Source organism: Heteronotia binoei, chromosome 21 (assembly GCF_032191835.1).
Source record: "Heteronotia binoei isolate CCM8104 ecotype False Entrance Well chromosome 21, APGP_CSIRO_Hbin_v1, whole genome shotgun sequence".
NCBI lineage: Eukaryota > Metazoa > Chordata > Lepidosauria > Squamata > Gekkonidae > Heteronotia > Heteronotia binoei.
In genome coordinates, this window is record NC_083243.1 from 80,135,259 (window position 1) to 80,153,010 (window position 17,752).

The 17,752-nt window shown below is 40.6% G+C and overlaps 1 protein-coding gene across 2 annotated transcripts in view; it reads right to left on the reverse strand.

Annotated features, from left to right (window-relative positions):
• RPAP1 (RNA polymerase II associated protein 1) overlaps nt 1–17,752 on the reverse strand; it is a 93,407-nt gene that overhangs the window by 20,509 nt on the left and 55,146 nt on the right. For both annotated transcript variants that reach the window (XM_060261383.1, XM_060261382.1), the window contains 4 exons: nt 15,361–15,495; nt 15,019–15,198; nt 12,232–12,389; nt 11,764–11,943 (listed from right to left, as the gene is read on the reverse strand). In XM_060261383.1, coding sequence (XP_060117366.1) covers nt 11,764–11,943; nt 12,232–12,389; nt 15,019–15,198; nt 15,361–15,495 — 653 coding nt within the window. The remainder of the gene's footprint in view (nt 1–11,763; nt 11,944–12,231; nt 12,390–15,018; nt 15,199–15,360; nt 15,496–17,752) is intronic.

Consider the following 17,752-nt stretch of genomic DNA (forward strand, 5'->3'; position numbering starts at 1 on the left):
TGATTTACCGTATCAAACGCCTTATACACATCTAATTTTAACAAGGCCAAAGTTTTCTTATCCTTACAGAACAAAACATTCAATATATTTCTCAATGGATCTGCAATAAATCTACCTCTAACAAAACCATATTGATCTTCCTTAATCAAGTTTGGTAAATATTTTTCTAGTCTATTAGCTAGAATTTTTGTAAATATTTTATAGTCTTGATTCATCAGGCTAATTGGCCTATATGAATTTATTTCTAGGGGATCCTTCTGAGGCTTCAAAATTGGTAAAATTTCAGCTTTTTTCCATGAATCTGGTATTTTCCCCCCTTTTAAAATATAATTAAATAAACTTTGCATTTCTGGTATTATTAACTCTGCCATTTCTTTATAATATTCTGCCGTAAAACCATCCAAACCAGGGGATTTCCTGTTTTTTAACCTTTTTAATACCTCTATTATTTCCTGCCGGGTAATTTCTTTATTCAGGCTCTCTCTCTGTTCTATCGTTAATTTATTATCTAGCTGTTCCTCGAATCTTTGGTTTTCTCCCAAATTGAATAGTTGTTGATAAAATGTAGCAAATTCCTCTCTTATCCGAGCATTTTTAAAAAATTGTTTATCCCCATTTCCCTTAATACATCCAATTTTTTGTTTTTCCTTTTTCATCTTTAAATAATTCGCCATTCTTCTCATTGTATTTATATTAATTCTATGGTACTCATTCTTAACTAATATATCCTTTTTCCACATAGATAATGAATCCAAGTTCTCTAAATCTTTTTTAAGTTTTTTAAATAATTCATATGACTGCCTATTATAATTTCCCTGTAGGTCTTTCTGTATTCGTTTAATCTCATTTACTATCCTACTTCTTTCCTTATTATTTTCCTTTCTAATTCTAATTTCCTTAGCTATATAAGCTCCTCTTATAACTGCCTTAGCCGCATCCCAAACTACTCCTTCTGTGGCTGAATTCCTATTTTCTCTAAAATAGCATTCTATATCCCTTCTTAAGTCCATCTGATCTTTTCCTGTCAAGGGCAGATATGCCTTATATTTCCAAGTAAACTCTTTTCTCTCTTCACTTATTCTAAATTGCACTCTTAAAGGAGCGTGGTCCGAAATCCATAATGGCTCAGTTACTGCCTTCATCACCTCTAACTCATTTGATTCCTTTACTAAAATATAATCTATATATGAAAAAGTCTTAAATCTATTAGAGAAATATGTAGGTTGAGAATTGTTCCCTTCATATGTGAACACATCTTTCAATTTCCATTTCTTAAATTTCAAGGTTTTACTTTTCTTAAAATCATAATTCATATCCCCTGCCACTACCACATCCCCTTCATAAAAGTTCTGCAGTTTCTGGAATACCTTATTTAAGAAGCTTACCTGACCCATATTTGGGGCATAGATAGATACTATTGTAAACTTCCTACTATTCAACTTAAATTTCAAAAAAACATATCTTCCCTCTAAATCAGATATTTGATCCAGTACTTCTAACTTCAAGCTAGAATGTGTAAGTATCGCTACCCCTCTTGCCTTCCTAGTTCCTCTTGCTTCCACCCTTGTTTCCCATAGTGTAGAGTTTAGTAGGGTTTTTTTATCTTTTTTACCTTTATGGGTCTCCTGGAGACACACTATATCTATTCCCTGTTTTTTTAGCATATTTTTCAATCTATACCTTTTTAAATCTGAAGCCAACCCATTTATATTTAAAGATAATATTTTAATTGTCTCAACCATTTTCCTTTGTAAATTTCATACATATGTGCTCATTTCTATCCTCTCTTACTTTGATGGTCACTACCTTTCCCCTTCCCCCTCCCCGAAGAAGAACCCTCAAAGGGTGTACAGGTGGCATAACCTCCTGACCTCTTCGTTGCTAAGTTGGGGTCCACGTTCCTTTCCCTTCCTCCCTATCTAATTAATGTAACTCATTTCAATATTTCTCTATAAGCCATCTTATTCCAAAAAAAAAAAAAAAAAGATTTTTTTAAAGTAAATTGAAAGCAATATTAAATTTCCTTGGAGACTCTCATTACTAAGAGCCCCCAGTGTCTTTTCTCAAACGCTTTGGCTTGCTTTGCAGTGTCTGACTCGACTCTCCTTCTTCTTCACTGCTACTTGAAGTGTTCTCACAAGGTTCCTGTTGCTCGTCTTCTTGCTCCTCCACATTTCCTGGTTCTAACGGCCTCATGTTGATTCCCAATCTCTCCAACATTTTTCTTGCCTCTTCTGGATTTTTAGCTCGCAGCAGCTTGCCTTCTTTAAAAACCAAAATCACTGCCGGGTAGCCCCATGAAAATAATATTCCATTTTCAACAAGACTTTGCGTATAAGGTCTTAGTATTGCTCTTTGCTGGAGTGTCTCTGGAGAGAGGTCCTGTCTTACTATAACTTTATTATCATCAAACTGTAAATCCTTCTGAAGTTTCAAACATTTATAAATATTGTCCCTTATTTTCTCTCTTGCAAAAGCCATAATAACATCCCTTGGCTTTGCTCCCAGGCTTGGCTTGGGGCGGAGAGATCTGTGTACTCTTTCTATATCTTCCGTTTGTATCCTTAAATCATATCGCTCAAGCCATTCCAGTAATTTTGATTCAAGGTCTTTCTGTGTAATCTCTTCAGGGATGCCTGATAAGCGAATGTTTCTTCTCCTTTGACGATCGCTTACAAACGCTAATTTGCTCGTTAGCTCTTTAATTTTGTCTTCATTAACTTGAGCTTTTTTGGCTGCCTTATCAGCCACCTTTTTTATGTTCTTAATTTCTATAGCCATCTGTCTCAGGTCTGTTTTAAGAGCTTTAATATCGCCCCTTACATTCTGTTCTGAAGAAGCAATGAGCTGTGTTAAATCCTTCAGCTCCTTTTTAGTCGCCATGTTCTCTTCTCGCTTTCTGGCCTCCTCCCAGGGAGCGGAGAGTAAAGAGATGATAAGAAATCACACTTCCAAAGACTCACTCTGATTGATGCCCTCCAGGTCTTGCTTCCTTTCACAAATATTTCAAACTGTTTTCAGAAGTTTATCTCTCTTCTTCGATGGCTTAATAACAAATTTCTCCGGGAGTACGTTCTGGGAGCGTCTTAACCGATTTGACGCATGCGTGGTTCCCCCGCTTCTTCAGCACTTCCAAGTAAATAGTTCAAAAATTACCTTGGGCTTATCTTCTCCCTTTGAGCTAGTTGCTTTCTTTGCTGGAAATGCCTTAGTAGAAAGTTTCAGAGGTATACCATCCTTAGACATGCACTAAGGTTCCTCTTGTGGAGTTCTCCTCTTACAGAAGTTCTTCTCAGTGTAAACTTGCTGAGCTTCCAAACTAATCTAAACTGAAGATGTTTTTATGTGGATAATGCAATCTTAAGAAAATGAACATGCATGTGTTAGCCATCTAAGGGTGATTCCGCACTCATGTTGGTCTGGGGCGGGCTTCCATTTTGGGGTGTAGCAAGTTGGTGATTTCGCACCCATTGCTCCGCGCCAGCATTTTGCGCTGGGTAAATCCGTGATTTGCCCCACCACAGTGTAAACATGTTTTTTCAGGTTTACACTGAGGCGGGGAAATCGCAGGTTTGTCCCGTCAAAATGCTGGCACGGAGCAACGGGTGCGAAATTGCCAGCTTGCTCCGCCCCAAAATGAAAGCCCGCCCCGGACCAACGTGAGTGCGGAATCACCCCCAGTCACATTTGCCCAGTTAAAAGATGTTATACCTGCAACAGCATTTGCTGCTAAACACACCAGTCATTAGCTTCTATGGTGTATGGTGGGATTTTTACCTGGTGTGTATCTACAATATCACTTCCCATTTGCTTTATTTCAAAGTGCTCCTACACTTGCCCTACTTGTACAGTTTCATTAGAGCAGCCTACAGCTCTTCACCAAGCTGGTTATTCACACCCACCCAAATGATTATGTTTTCAATCAAATTCACTGCCTACCTCCACTTCCACAGCAGGAATAAATACATTCACTAGACTCAGTACTGAATCCCCAGGGAATACCACTATTAATTTCATTCTTCTACAAAAGTCTATTTCCTCCCACATCCAGGGAGGAATAGAATGGAAGGAGACATAAAAGTGTAAAACAGAACACACAGAAAAAAACCCTGCAAAACTACCAGGATTCCGCTAATAAAGGACAACTGATATGATACAACTGGTACAATAAGAATGTTGGCTGCAGAATGTTTGGTACCAAGTCACACATGGAGAGCCATGGTTATGTGATTGCTTCCCTAGGTCTCTTGTGATTGCTTCTCTAGGTTTCTTGCTGGATTTATTTTATTTACTCTATTTATACAGTCTCAATGGATGACTGATGAAACTTTAAAAATGGTTAGACAGGCAGACAAGAAGCAAAAATAAAGTTATAGAAATAGAATCAAAAGTCTAAATGCAGTGCTTCAGTGATTGGGAGAGACAGACAAAGATAAGTATTATAATAACCAGTGTAAAAAGACAGAAGAGAACAACAAAACAAAGGAACAAGGGATCTGTTCCATATGATCCAAGAAATCAAGGGGAAATTTAAAGTACAGTTAGACATGCTGAAAGATCAACATGGATGAGGCAGCGGCCATCAAAATACCATCTTTGGTCACATTATGAGAAGAGGCAATGATGTTAGGAAAAGTTGAAGACAGCAGTAAAGAGGGAGATGGATTGACTCAGTCAAGGAAGCCAAGCCCCTCAGTTTGCAAGACCTGAGCAAGGCTATTAATGATAAGGTGTTTGTGAAGTCATTAATTCATAGGGTCACCCTAAGTCAGAAGTAACTTGGTACCACTCAACACACAAAGGCAAAAACACAGCATTCTACTTTTCTAGCTGAGACTCAAGTCAGACTATAAATTAGAAAAACAGTGCAGTGAGAAATGGTGAAACTTACTTAACTGATAAGTGAAAAGACATTTGTTGCTGACTGGAAACCCCTTAGACTTTTTGCATGAAACAGATCATAATGATTTGTGGTTTTGATGAATAAGGAATTTAAACAATAGAAAAAAGAGCCTTTTTTGTAGACAAAGGGTGATTTCCCACACAGCTTACCGAGAAGTGAAGTCCCTCCTCACTGCGCAGCGTCTGCTCGGATTTCCCACCAACTGCTCCGCGGATTCAGGAAGTGCCGCACCTTTTGTGTCTCAAATGGAAATCGCTAAAACCCTAGTTTACGTTAGCAATGCAAAAGGTGCGGCACTTCCTGAATCCACAGAGCAGTTGGTGGGAAATCCGAGCAGACGCTGCACGGTGAGGAGGGACTTCGCTCCTCGGTAAGCTGTGTGGGAAATCGCCCATAGAGTAAGAGAAAACTTTATCATACTTATATTTGTCACACAGAAAACTGGAAGACTTTTTATTTTACATAGTTCTTAGTTCTGATATTTTCCTGTTATTTGTTTTCCTTCCTTTTAATATTTTTTAAATTCAGGGAAAAAATTGACACACCATAAACAATACAACTGGATCACAAAAATTGGAAAACAACACAGTGCAAACAAGATAATATGTACAATCAACCATGCAATAAACTACAGTCCTAGTCCTCTTGATAAAATTGTCCTCCTGAACAATTCAATTTTATTTATTATAATAAAGACTGTTAGTGTGCTACCACCATCTTGAAAATCTTCCCCACAAATGGGAAAGCCAAAGGAGCTTTGCAATGCCCAAAAGCAGGGATGTCAAACATATAGCCCACTAGCTGGATCCAGCCCATGAGCAACTTCCTTCTCCTGATTCCTCTTCAAGGGCTGCTCCTGCAGCCACACAAGCTTGCTTTTTCCCTAGCTCCCTCAGTGGCTCTTTGCAGAACTGTTGTATTTCATCTGGATCCTACCACTTTTTCCTTTTTATCACTGCTGATTCTCTTTCTTGCTGTAACATGGCCTTCTGTCCATATGGGTCCCCCATCACTGGCACACCCTTTCCAGTGGTCAAAAAGGGCAATCTCCTTCACCTATCACCAGTGGAAAAGCTAGGAGGATACAGTGCTTTGTTTCTAAGATCCTCCAAATATTTGGCTCTTCCAAACTGCCTCCCTCAAAAAGTTCCACAATGTAAAATTGCCTCCAGTAAAAGGTATCGCCATTTCTGCTTTGTATTTTTCACACTACTGAAATGTCAACTATGATATATAAAGCTTTTAAATATAAAAATAAATAATCTTCACCTTTTGCATCTAAGCCCCTTTGATTATTAAGACTTTTTGTTTTCTGTCATTTGCACAGTTCGCTATTTTAACTTCACTCATTTTTAAACTCAAAATAATTGAAAGGTTATTTTCTTTGCATAGGATTTAAAAAAAACATTTCCAACAGGTCTTTGTGTTTTATAATCCAGCTCTGCAATTAAGAGATCAATGGGGAAGTGGTAATTCCAAACCGCATTTTATAAAATCAAAGAAAGTTGCTTTGTAAACAATATGTTTTCTGTTCCTATTTTGCAGATGACTGGTCAGTCCTATAGTTTTAGATCCATTTCTTCACATAAAATATCACTCTACTGAGATAGGTAAACTATAACTCTGCAACCAGCTGGGAAGAACAGCTGGGAAATTGCTTCAGTTTATTTCACAAAAAGCAAATCCATTAATTGCTACTCTCAATGTAAGAAAGAACTCCCATCACTTTGGGCAGAATTTCAGCAGTCTACTTCATATCAAAGAGTCTTTCAAGCATTACAAATATCTAACGTGGTGGTATTCTAAATTCTTACAAAAGAATTTACCATAGTGCAAGACCAAATGAAATCTCTCTAAAACATGAAAGAATACAGGCAAGTAAGACTGTATTATTCACAAACTCATTTACCCTCATCAGGTGCTTCTTTGCAGAGCCTAGTCTTGTAAATAATCCTATCCCTCTTCTTATGGATTATGCAACACACTGCCTTATACTAAAACAGATTACCGGTATTTCTCATTCAGTCATTCTCCAAGGTCTCAGGCAGGGAAAGTGTTTAACATCCTGACATCCTTTACCCAGAGATACTTGGGACCGAGGCCTGTGCTCTTTCACTGCGTGATGGCCTTCTCCACCTGATCAAGCATTTTCAGAGGTCAACTTCCTGTGCATCATGGTCTGAATCAGTTGTTAAAACCCAGATGCCCACAGATTATTCAGGACTAGATACTGGGATCAAACTAAAAGCTACAGCCTTTGCTGTTACACATTGCCTGTGAGCTGCCAGATACTTCAGAGAGGTCTGAGAGCAGAGCAACTCTGAGATAAGCTGAGACAGCTGGGGAAGTTGTTGAGAATTTCTGAGTTTGATGACTGCTGAAAATTCTGAGTTGTGGTTGCTGGAGAACTGCTGTTTGTTTGGTTGAGTGGGCTGAAGGTGAAGGTGATTGGTGCTGATTGATTAGGAGTGGCTGTGTTCCCCACCCTCTTTGCATTGTTAAGCTGCGCCTTGCCAGAGAGCTAAAGGGCTCTTGGCCTGTGGCTCTAAGCCTGGGGGCTCTGTAAGGACCAAGAACCCAGATCCCTAATTTCCTTGTGCTCTCAATAAGGTAAGCTGACTCTCCAGAAGAGGAGCCACATAAACAAACAGGATTTAAAGGTGACTGTATATTTTTGAAAAAAGCTATCATGAAGGTAGAATGCCAGCAGGGGGGTGGGGGCTTTCCAGTGTTTTACACTGAATGTCACATGTATGACTATCTGCCCACAGGACAGAAGTCCTGTGTGTGTGCTCGATGCAAGGAGCTCCTGGTCCTCAGGGAACGAGTTCGTACCCTCGAGGCCGAGGCGACTGACCTGGAGAAGCAGAGGCAGTCAGTTAGGCACTCGGGGAAGACTCTCGGTGGTGTACTATATGAGCCCCACTCTGAACACGGCAGCCCCGTTGCTCCCAGGGAGCATGAGGGTCGAGAGGAAACAGGGCACCATGCTAAGGATAAGGGGAATGCGCCCTTAGAAGGGACCTCTTCATTTGGTGAGCGGGAATCCTTTCGCGCCAAGGAACCATCTCTGGGCGGGGAGAGAGGAGGGGTCTTGGTAGTTGGTGATTCGATCCTTAGGCATGCAGACAGCTGGGTGGCAAAACTGCGTACTGACCGTATGGTGACTTGCCTGCCTGCTGCGAAGGCAGCGGACATTACGCATGTAGTAGATAGGCTGATAGATAGTGCTGGGGAGGAGCCAGTGGTCATGGTGCATGTTGGCACCAATGATGTGGGGAAATGCAGTCGTGAGGTCCTGGAGGAAAAATTTAGGCTGCTAGGCAGGAGACTTAAGGCCAGGACCTCCAAGGTAGCCTTCTCAGAAGTGCTACCTGTTCCACATGCAGGGCAGGAGAGACAGGCACAAATTAGAAGTCTCAATGTGTGGATGAGATGATGGTATAAGGAGGAAGGGTTTAAGTTTGTTAGGCACTGGGATGCTTTCTGGAACAAGCGGAAGCTGCACAAAAAAGACAGTCTCCACTTGTCCCCAGATGGAACCAGGCTGCTGGCACTTAAAATCAAAAAGGTGGCAGAGCAGTTTTTAAACTAAATCTTGGGGGAATGCCGACAGGAGATGAAATGTCTCTGGTTCGGGAGGACTCATCTCAAAGAGATGAAGGGTTAGCTGTTACTTTTCTACCAGAGTTGTCCACTGAGATGGTGACAAACAGTATGGACTGTCTGCCAAAGTCTCGAGGCGGCAGGAGGAAGGTTGCGGGCCTAGCTTGCCTGGAAAATTATAGATGTTTGTATGCAAATGCAAGAAGTGTTCGAAGTAAAATTAGTGAGTTGGAATGTTTAGTGTTGGGAGAAAACATAGATATTGTGGGAATTTCAGAAACTTGGTGGAATGAGGAGAGTCAGTGGGACACGGTGATTCCTGGATATAAGTTATATCAGAAGGATAGCGAGGGAAGGGTTGGAGGTGGGGTGGCTCTGTATGTCAGAGAGGGTATACGGTCCAGTAAGACTGAGGTCAAAGAATTAGTTTCCCTTATAGAAATGCTTTGGGTTGAAATAGAGGGCCCAAAAGGAAATTTAACTATGGGAGTTTGTTATTGCCCATCAAATCAAAAGATAGAGGACGATTATAATATGATGGAAGGATTAAAGATAGCAGCTAAAAACTGTCGTTATAGGTGATTTTAACTACCCGCAGATTGATTGGGTCAATATGTGTTCAGGTCGAGAGAAAGAGACTGAGTTTCTTGATGCTCTCAATGACTGTGCTATGGAGCAGATGGTCTCAGAACCTACCAGGGTGGTCCTGGATTTGGTCCTAAGTAATGCCCAAGACTTGGTGAGAGATGTAAAAGTAATCGCACCACTTGGGAGCAGTGACCATAACGTTATTGATTTCACCATTTGTATAAATAGAGAGTTGTCCCAAAAGACTGGCACAACCACGTTTAACTTTAAAAGGGGTAAATTCTCTGAGATGAGGAGGCATGAGAAGAGGAAACTGAAAGGAAAGGTAAATACAGTCAAAACCCTTGGAAAAGCTTGGAGGCTATTTAAAACTACAATCCTAGAAGCAAGATAAAATACATACCACAAGTTAGGAAAGGCACAAACAGGCATAAGAAAAGGCATGCATGGTTAAGTAATGGAAGCTGTAAAAGGTAAGAAGGACTCATTTAAGCGGTGGAAAGCTAGTCCAAGTGAGATTAATAAAAGGGAACACAGGCTGTGGCAAATCACATGCAAGACTGTGATCAGGTAGGCAAAAAGGGACTATGAGGAGCATATTGCAAAAAACATAAAGACCAAAAATAAAAATTTCTTCAAATATATTAGAAGCAGGAAACCAGCCAGGGAGGCAGTGGGGCCCTTCGATGACCAAGGGGTCAAAGGATTACTGAAGGAGAATAGGGAAATGGCTGAGAAGCTGAATGCATTTTTTGCCTCTGTCTTCACTGTGAAAGACGAGAAGTGTTTGCCCGCTCCAGAACCACTAATTTTGGAAGGGGTATTGAAAGACCTGAGTCAGATTGAGGTTACAAGAGAGGAGGTCCTACAACTGATAGACAAATTAAAAACTAATAAGTCACCAGGTCCGGATGGCATACATCCAAGAGTTCTGAAAGAACTCAAAGGTGAACTTGTGGATCTCCTGACAAAAATATGTAATCTTTCATTGAAATCTGCCTCCGTTCCTGAGGACTGGAAGGTAGCAAATGTCACCCCCATCTTTAAAAAGGGTTCCAGAGGAGATCCGGGAAATTACAGGCCAGTCAGTCTGACTTCAATACCAGGAAAGTTGGTAGAAACCATTATCAAGGACAGAATGAGTAGGTACATTGATGAACACGGGTTATTGAGGAAGACTCAGCATGAGTTCTGTAAGGGAAGATCTTGCCTCTCTAACCTGTTACAGTTCTTTGAGGGGGTGAACAAACATGTGGACAAAGGAGACCCAATAGATGTTGTTTACCTTGACTTCCAGAAAGCTTTTGATAAAGTTCTTCATCAAAGGCTCCTTAGAAAGCTCGAGAGTCATGGAGTACAAGGACAGGTCCTCTTGTGGATCAAAAACTGGCGAATTAACAGGAAGCAGAGAGTGAGTATAAATGGGCAGCCTTCGCAGTGGAGGATGGTAAGCAGTGGGGTGCCGCAGGGCACAGTACTGGGTCCCATGCTCTTTAACTTGTTCATAAATGATTTGGAGTTGGGAGTGAGCAATGAAGTGGCCAAGTTTGCAGATGACACTAAATTGTTCAGGGTGGTGAGAACCAGAGAGAATTGTGAGACACTCCAAAGGGATCTGTTGAGGCTGGGTGAGTGGGCGTCAATGTGGCAGATGAGGTTCAATGTGGCCAAGTGCAAAGTAATGCACATTAGGGCCAAGAATCCCAGCTACAAATACAAGTTGATGGGGTGTGAAATGGCAGGGACTGACCAAGAGAGAGATCTTGGGGTCGTGGTAGATAACTCACTGAAAATGTAAGGACAGTGTGCGATTGCAATAAAAAAGGCCAACGCCATGCTGGGAATTATTAAGAAGGGAATTGAAAACAAATCAGCCAGATTCATAATGCCCCTGTATAAATCGATGGTGCGGTCTCATTTGGAATACTGTGTGCCATTCTGGTCTCCGCACCTCAAAAAGGATATTATAGCATTGGAAAAAGTCCAGAAAATGGCAACTAGAATGATTAAAGGGTTGGAACACTTTCCCTATGAAGAAAGGTTAAAACGCTTGGGGCTCTTTAGCTTGGAGAAACGTCAACTGCGGGGTGACATGATAGAGGTTTACAAGATAATGCATGGGATGGAGAAAGTAGAGAAAGAAGTACTTTTCTCCCTTTCCCACAATACAAGAACTCGTGGGCATTCGATGAAATTGCTGAGCAGACAGGTTAAAACAGATAAAAGGAAGTACTTCTTCACCCAAAGGGTGATTAACATGTGGAATTAACTGCCACAGGAGGTGGTGGCGGCCACAAGCATACACAGTTTCAAGAGGGGGTTAGATAAAAATATGGAGCAGAGGTCCATCAGTGGCTATTAGCCACAGTGTGTATATATGTGTGTGTATATATATATATATATATATACTTTTTTTTTTTGGCCACTGTGTGACACAGAGTGTTGGACTGGATGGGCCATTGGCCTGATCCAACATGGTTTCTCTTATGTTCTTATGTTCTGTGTAACTACTGTTGGAATGCAAGACTTGGTGGAACATCATCTAATTCAGCAAAGCAAATTCACTAAATAGGACAGGAAAAAGAAAAGGATAGAAACTTCTGAAGAGAAGCTGAAGAACAAGTGTCAGTGTATTTCTAAGCTATGCCAAGAGAGAATCATGGTACCTGCTGAGCTGGGCCTGTAGTTCTGCTCTGCAGCCTGCAGTTTGCGTTATTTGGGAAAGCAAGGTCACGATGGCTGTGGCTCTCTCAGTAGAAAGGTTATATATAGATTTATTTTTGTCAGAACTCTTCACCAAATGGGACAGGGATGGGATCATCTTCACCAAAACAGGATAGAGATCCCTGTGATTTAAGAGAAGAGGGAGGAGAGCATTATTGATAGAGAACTGACATTAACTAACAGCTCAAAACACTCAATTTACTCCCCACCAGAAATAAAAATTCCATAAAGTTTAACATGAGCAGAATTTTATAAATTATAGAAGAGGATTTCTTGTAATTACTTGGAAAATCAACTAGCTGCTTTGCCAGAAGGAAAGAAACAAGAAAAGAAAGTTACTTATTTCAAGCAAGCTGCCAGTTTGAACCAAAGAACACTGGCCTTACACCGTTATGAAACCCACCCCATACCTATAGAGATCACAGGCCTGACCATAGCCTGCTGCCACAGCCCACAAGCGAAATGCTTCGATGCTCAGCCTTATGGCCTCCTCTCTCCTCAGAGAAAGGTCTTTGGGATCTTCAGCTATGAATCGACGCAGCCGATTCTTCATCTCATACTTATTAAGCTGTGAAGAAAAAACAGAAAGTAAGACACAGGGAAGGGGGAGGGAAATATATCTCAGCATTCAGGGCACACAAGGCTATAGGAATGTACCCTACTCCAAACTATGGGACCACCTGATTCTAGATAAGATTACTTCTGTTTTAGACCGTACTGATCCCTATGAATCCTGTCAACGGTTTATCACTAAATGGTTCCCAATCTTGAACAAAATTGATAACGATCCTGTATATGTTTGTTCTTTCAATAAGAATATGGTTCAATAAGAATACAAGTCTGCTTCGGCGGGGAGGGCGGAATATAAATCCAAGGAATAAATAAATGGTTTATAAAGAGACTTTATAGATTGTCCAAAATCCAAATCCAAATACCGTACCTTTATTGGTAAGGAAATAAAAAGTACAGCATGGCAAATTTACAGAGAGTTTCAGGTATAAGACCAGTCAAAAATCAAGGAGAGCTTGTCAAAAATCCATTGTCATGTTCTAAATGATTGTTCCTAATATTTTTATTATCATTATTTTATTATTATTACTGTAACTACTATTCTTAATATCATTAATGCTACTATTATTTTTGATGCTGATAGTATTTGTAAGTTTTATCATAATATTTTTGTACTTGCACTTTATCTCATTGTTTGTAACTTCCTTAAATTTTTCGATAAAGTTTATATCATTAAAAAAAAAGGAATACACTCTACAATTCAATACAATAGTTGCATGGAAATGTGCTGAAAACAAGCATGAACTCCACTCTCCCTACTGTCCACTGGTATCTAACTCCCATTTTAGTTTCTTTCCCTTTATTTATTTATATTTCCAGCCTGCCCTCCCCTGTATAGCAGAGCTCAGGGCAGGTTACAACAATAAATATAAAATAATAAATTAAAACAATTAAAACATGGTTACACAACATTAAAATCTATATAAACATCAGCTAATGCTAACTCATAGAGGGCAGTCAGATGCAAGTTAACTGCTCCTCATAAACTTCTCTATATGTGTTCCTGTGAATGGAAAATTGATACTGGGCAGTGAGGAAACAATAGAACAAGTGGCACACGGTAGGCAGCACTGAGCAGAGCTGGGATGGCCAATATAGCTATACCATGGTCACCTCAACCATGGGCCTGGCAGAACAACTCCATTTTACAGACCCCATAAAACTGCAGTAAGTCCTGCAGGACCCTGATCTCACTCGGGAGAGTGTTCTACCAGGCCAGTGCCCTAACTGTGCTCTGAAAAGGTCCTGACTCTGGTTGAGGCTAAGCAGATTTCTTCTGGGCTGGGGACCAACAGAAGATGTTGATCCATTGAACCTTGAACTTGATCCAGTATTCAACTTGGAACCAACATAGCTGACAGAGCATGGGCTATATGTGGGCTCTTAATGGCGTTGCAGTAAAGACAAGTGCTGCTGCATTTTGGACTGGCATAGAGTGTTACAGTAGTCCAGTCTGGAGGTGACCACTGCATGGATCACTGTGGCTAAGTCAGTAGGAGAGAGATAGGGAACCAGTTGCCTGACCTGCTGAAGGTGGTGAAAGGCTGATCAGCCAACATCCAATGAAAGTAAGGAATGCAAAATCACTCCTAAGCTCTTTACCACAGGTGTTGGCATCAATAATGTTCCAACAAAAGTTGGGAGTTGGATACCCTATCCCATCCTCCCAGCAGCTCAGGCAAAGGACCTCTGTCTTTGATGTGGATTTTATTTCAGTTGACTCTGCTTTAACCAACCAGCCATTGTCTCCAAAACCCTAGCCAAAGTATCTGGAGCAGCATCTGGCCGGCTGGCCATCCATCAACAGATACAACTGGGTGTAACAACCCAGCTCAAGCCCCCAGTTCAAGGGGGCACATGTAGATGTTAAATAACACAGGAATCGACTCCCAATGGGTTGCCTCATACCAAGGGGTAATGTGGTGTAACCCTTTTCCCGAGCACCACCCTCTGATCCCAACCATGGAAAAAAGAGACAAGCCACTGCAAAGCAGTCCCCCTGTATCCCTGCATTGGCAAGGCAGTGGGTCATAAGATCGTAATCACCATGTCAAATGCTGCTGTCAGGTCAAGCAGTAACAACAGGCCTGGCCCACATTGGTCCAGGCATCTCTGCAGGACATCTGTGAGGGTGACCAATGCTGTCTCTGTCCCATAGCCAGGGTGGAAGCCAGACTGGAATGGATCTAGGACAGAGGAGTCATCCAGGAAAACCTGGAGCTGTTCTGCTGCCATTCTCTCAACTATCTTACCCAAGAATGGAAGGTTCAACACTAGGCGGTAGCTTGCTAGATCAGTAGGACTGAGAGATGGTTTAATCATTTCCTTCTTGCCTTCTACAACTGCAGTGCTCCCCCCACCCCTCGCCACGCACCCTATGTAGGAATTCTTCAAAGTCCTGAATCTGGAAGATTTGCTTTATTTTTCCAAGTGCATTTTTGTTTTTACAATGTGCCATATATGCATTTATGTGTGAACACACCAAGTAAGCCAAAAGATCATCCAGGAACCAGCCTTTTAGTTTCAATATCAAGTATTGTTAATCCCATTTGTGCCTTCATGATGAAGTGGAAGAGGTGCTGGTGGCCGACATTGTCAGAATTGCAGTTTACAGTAATTATATTTACCAGCCTGGCAGCTACATTCCTTCCTCCAGAGGCCAGGACTCTAATCAGCTTCATGGCTGCAGTGCATGGAACTCCATATACACTAGCAAGAAACTGCCCCGGTTCAGCTACTCTTGGATCCCACTGGGTAGGGATGAACTCTCTGACAACAGTCTCAATCAAACGAGGGCAATCAAGGACCTGCAAACACACACATACAATAAACTAAGACAATTTTTCAACTCTGCAGATATGAACCATCTGACAAAGTATATAAAGAGAGTTTGGGACAGTCTCCCTACACTCTTCACTTGCTCCATTTAATCACTGCTTCTCTGAACTAGGATGCACAAAGGGGATTACCTGACTGCATACTTCTGTAGAGTGCCTTGCTATGCGGATGAGAATATCTAGAATCTCCAGGACCACCAAAGGTACAGGCTTCATGACTTCCAGAATGTATCTCAGGCGGTGAAGAATCTTGGTCTTCAGAAGTCCCTTGGAGACAAGAGAAAATAACTGGATTATTTCTCCTTGGTGGATGTTTCAGCAGCTTCTAGAACTCTCTGGTGTAAAATATGTTCCTATTTTAAATCCAGGCTAATCTGTTCCCAAGAAAGCACAACGACTGAGGAGTTAGATGGAGAATCCAGGAATGATGTCAGTATGTAAACCCAACAAAGTTACGATTAAGGGATGACTTGCATGTGTGAAACAGCCACATCATAACAATCACCAGAGCTTCTGTGTTTTGTGAACCACATTATATTTCAACAGAGTCAATCCATGCAGTCAACCACAAATCAGTGAGGGATACGAAGCAATATACATGCATGTGCAATTAAACTCCTGACTGGATTCAGAGATAACATAATTGAACTTAGACAAATATGTTGCAATTAAATATTGTTGTTCCACATTAACTCATCTTGATATTCCTTTTTATTTCAGTTATATGAAATAGGAATGGGGAGGTCGAACTGTCCTCCATTTTCCCACAGCAAACACACTATTGTTGAGTTGCACCTCTCAGGATTATTGATAAATGGAAAAAGAGGAAAGAGCTTGCAGAATATATGGCTATTAAACCGGCTATTAAACTGAATTGCATAAAGCTTCACACCTTGAATTTCCTACAACACAATTATTTTATAGGATTCAGCAATCACAGAAGTTTAAATGCAAATATGGCACATTGTAAAAACAAGTTTTCTTTAGAGATAACTTTGTCTCTCAATCAAAATCATTATGAGGAACACAAAGAATCATAAGCAATTTCACTCATATTTTATTTTCAAAAGAGTAATAAAAATGAGCTATTCCAAAATTAATGTTTGCTTTCAGTCATATTTTAATTTTAATAAATTTAATTCAGATAAATGGGATTTTCCTTAGCCACTCAGTGCAAGGCATTTATTAATTTAGCTGTTAATTGTTTTTCCCCTACTGCTAATTCATTTCTTCAGTGGGTATTTCATATATTCCTATATGGATGATTCATTCTTGATACAGCCTGTGTACGTGTTAAGTGCCTTCAAATTGTTTCTGACTTCTGGCAACTTTATGAATTAATGTCTTATAATTAACAGCCTTGCTCAGGTCTTGCAAACCAAGGGCCATGGATTCCTTTATTGAACCAACCCATCTCATGTTGGGTCTACTTCTTTTCTTGCTACCTTCAACTTTTTCTAGCATTATTGTCTGTTCCAGTAACTTGTGTCTTCTCATAATATGATCAAAGTATGATAGCTGCAATTCAGCCATTTTAGCTTCTAGAGAGAGTTCAGGGCTTCCAGGAAACCAGATGAATAATTAAACAATGGATCTGGTCTTTCATTCTGTTAGGATCTGTTTGCAGTGGTAGCCTACTGCAACACAGCATACTAAGTTACAGGTATTTTTATTTTTTTTTTTTTGCATCAGCATATCTCAGAGATTCTTATGTACCAAGAACCTTCACTTAGGCACATTTGCCCTTGGCAGGAATCTTTGCATTCCTTATTCCCAATGGAATTGCCCTTGCGAAATAGAAAATGTTGAGAAATTTGATCATGTATTATTACACTGACACTACCATAATAATAAATATTCCCAGTATATTATACTGATTTCAATAAATTCCCCAGGGAGACCAGAGCAATTCTACACTTCCCTTCTCCTCTAAAGAAATTATTCATAATGTAATAAACTTTTGTATAATGGCACATGCAATATGAATATGGTATTGCTTTCAGCTTTTGTGATACAAAAAAACCCCTCCCCATGTTAAGATGTGCATCCAAGAGATGGTAATTGTAAATATATATTTTAAAATCCTCAAGTCATCTCTTGGTCACAGTAGGCTCCCAGTGCAGTGTGGGTTCCTCTCTGATAATAGCTATAAACACAATGGAAAGCCCGCATTAAAATGGACAAGAACCCTGCAGAGGGTCAGGAAGGAGCAGAAGCACAGCACCAAGCAAAGACTTTCTTAATCCTGAAGAGCCTTTCTCAAACCTCAAGTGGCTCTCCCACTGGAGAAAGAGTGACAGGCTGGAGGAGGGCTCCTTAGATACAGGTCAATGCCTTTTAGACAAAAAAAGAAACTCTGCTTAGTCTCTACACATCTTTTGTAGGTAGCCTCCTTCAAGTCATGGCAACTTGACCATTTCTGCCAAAGCATTCTTCCATAGTATATTTTGTCAACTTGTGTATATCAACATCAATTGTCTGCTCAGCCTTTTCCTTGCATGGTGTCAAGTGTACTTCCAAACTT